Consider the following 2,500-nt stretch of genomic DNA (forward strand, 5'->3'; position numbering starts at 1 on the left):
TTCGCCAGGCCATCCGTCGGGTACTCTTTGGTATTAACGATGACAAAAAAGTGGCGACGGATATTCGGAGCAGGTTTATTTACCCTCTCTGAGTATTCCTCTCTTTGTTTCATAATCCAATATATTCTCATATGTTTTGATATTACGTATATTACAAAAGAACTAAATGCAAATTAGCTTTAATCATCCTCTCAAAATGTTTTATTATTATTATTATCATTATTATTAGCAGTAATAGTAGTAGTATCATTATATCATTATTATCATTATCATTATTATTAGCAGTAATAGTAGTAGTATCATTATATCATTATTATCATTATCATTATTATTAGTTGTATCATTAATATTATTATCATTATTATTATATTTCAGTCCCATTAATCCCCATACATCAAAGCATCCCCTTCGAAATCAACCCCAAAAGCAACCATTAACTCCTCCAACTCGACCTCCGGCAACTTCCTCCCAAGATCCCCGAGTCCCTTAAGCCGCAGCAGTCGACGCGAAGCTCCTGCACAACAGCCGTTCGAGAGGTTTTTCTTTCTTTTTTTTTTAAAGGTCAGTTTCCCTCCCTAACGACCAGGCGGCGCTTTTGAATTTTTACTTTACATGGATTAGTCCTTGAACCTCTGTGGTGTTTGCCTTCCGATGTGTCGCGAGGGAGGGGATGGGGAGGAGGGAGGGGGAGGGGGAGGGGGCGGTGTAGATGTGGTGAAGTGGTGGTGGAGGAGGTGGTGAGGGTGTCGGGTGGAGAGGGGAGGCGTCTAATGGTGGAGGAGGTGGTAAAGGGTGTCGGGTGGAGTGGGGTGGAGAGGGGAGGCGTCTAATGGTGCAGGACGTGGTGGGGTGTCGAGTGGAGTGGGGTGGAGAGGAAACGTCTAATGGTGGAGGAGGTGGTAGGGTGTCGAGTGGAGTGGGGTGGAGTGGGCAAGGTGAGAGGTTGGAGAAAGTGTGATGTAGGCACATCTAATGGTGGATGATGTGGTGGGATGTCGTGGAGTGGGGTGGAGAGGGAAGGTGGAGAGGTGAAACGTCTAATGGTGGAGGAGTGGGGTGTCAAGTGGAGTGTCGGGTGGAGTGGGGTTGGGGAAAGTGTGATGTGAAACGTCTAATGGTGGAGGGCGTGGTGGGGTGTCGAGTGGAGTGGGGTGGAGTGGGCAAGGTGGAGAGGTTGGGGAAAGTGTGATGTGAAACGTCTAATGGTGGAGGAGGTGGTGGGGTGTCGAGTGGAGTGGGGTGGAGTGGGGAAGGTGGAGAGGTGAAACGTCTAATGGTGGAGGAGGTAGTGGGGTGTCAAGTGGAGTGGGCAAGGTGGAGAGGTTGGGGAAAGTGTGATGTGAAACGTCTAATGGTGGAGGAGGTGGTGAGGGTGTCGAGTGGAGTGGGTGGAGTGGGCAAGGTGGAGAGGTTGGGGAAAGTGTATTGCGCAACGTCTAATGTGATGCGATGCGTTCTGATGCGATGTGATCCCCGCTCGATGTGTGTCGCAACTTCGGTCTCACTCGACGGTCCTCACTTCCATCCTCCAACCCAAAGAATAATGCCATATAATCCAACCATCTTAATCCCTCTATTCCTCTCCCTAATTCCTCGCTTTCCTCCTGTCCTCCGCAATCTTTCCCTTCGCCCTCCACCGCGCCCCGGAAGCAGGTGGCGCCCCCAGAGGAGAACTACCCGAAGGAGGACGAGGAACTACCGGCAGTCGTCATAGACAGGAGCGGGGAATTCCTGACGGTTGCCTGCGGTCCCAATGTTGCCTTCACGACCAAAAAATCATTTCTGACAGCAGGTGATTTTTTTTTATTTGTACGTTTGAGAGAGAGAGAGAGAGAGAGAGAGAGAGAGAGAGAGAGAGAGAGAGAGAGAGAGAGAGAGAGAGAGAGAGAGACAGAGAGAGAGAAAAGAGAGAGAGAGAGAGAGAGACAGACAGAGACAGAGCCAAAGAGGGAGGGAGAGAGGGTGGAAGTGATGATATATGTTTGCCAGTCAGGAATCGCTAATATCAAAATTTAGAATATCTTTCATTTGATATGAAGCGTAAAAGAACATGTTTTGTTTTTATTATTTTCTTCTTCATTGCTACTTACCCATTGTTCTTAAATCTACTTCATATCAATTTCGCATTAATTGTCCTTTCATAGATTACTCCGTTGTAGCAAATGCGCCAAAACATCTGAGTTTTAATCTTTTATGCTGTGTCATATCGCTACACTGGTTCCTTTGCATTGTTCTTTTGTTATCTTTTCTTCCTTCCCTTCCCTTCCTTCTACGTTCTTTGGCTTTATTCTATGCTCTTTTCTTTTCTTGCTCCCTCTTTCATGTCCCTCTTTCACGTCTCTCGTCCCGCATATCACATACATTCCGTTCTCATTCTTTCTTTACATTTCTTCCTTTCATTCTTTTCTTCTTACTTTCTTCTCGTCATTCCTTCTCTTTCTCCATTTCCCCTTGTTCCTCTTTTCCTTCAGCTCTCCGTCTTATATTTACATCTCTGAAT

General features: G+C 46.5%; 1 protein-coding gene across 3 annotated transcripts in view; it reads left to right on the forward strand.

Moving 5' to 3' along the window:
• LOC138867855 (uncharacterized) overlaps nucleotides 1-2,500 on the forward strand; it is a 20,254-nt gene that overhangs the window by 15,434 nt on the left and 2,320 nt on the right. For all 3 annotated transcript variants that reach the window (XM_070144683.1, XM_070144685.1, XM_070144684.1), the window contains exon 4: nucleotides 1,654-1,792. In XM_070144683.1, coding sequence (XP_070000784.1) covers nucleotides 1,654-1,792 — 139 coding nt within the window. The remainder of the gene's footprint in view (nucleotides 1-1,653; nucleotides 1,793-2,500) is intronic.

The sequence above is a fragment of the Penaeus vannamei genome, chromosome 32, assembly GCF_042767895.1.
Source record: "Penaeus vannamei isolate JL-2024 chromosome 32, ASM4276789v1, whole genome shotgun sequence".
Taxonomy (NCBI): domain Eukaryota; kingdom Metazoa; phylum Arthropoda; class Malacostraca; order Decapoda; family Penaeidae; genus Penaeus; species Penaeus vannamei.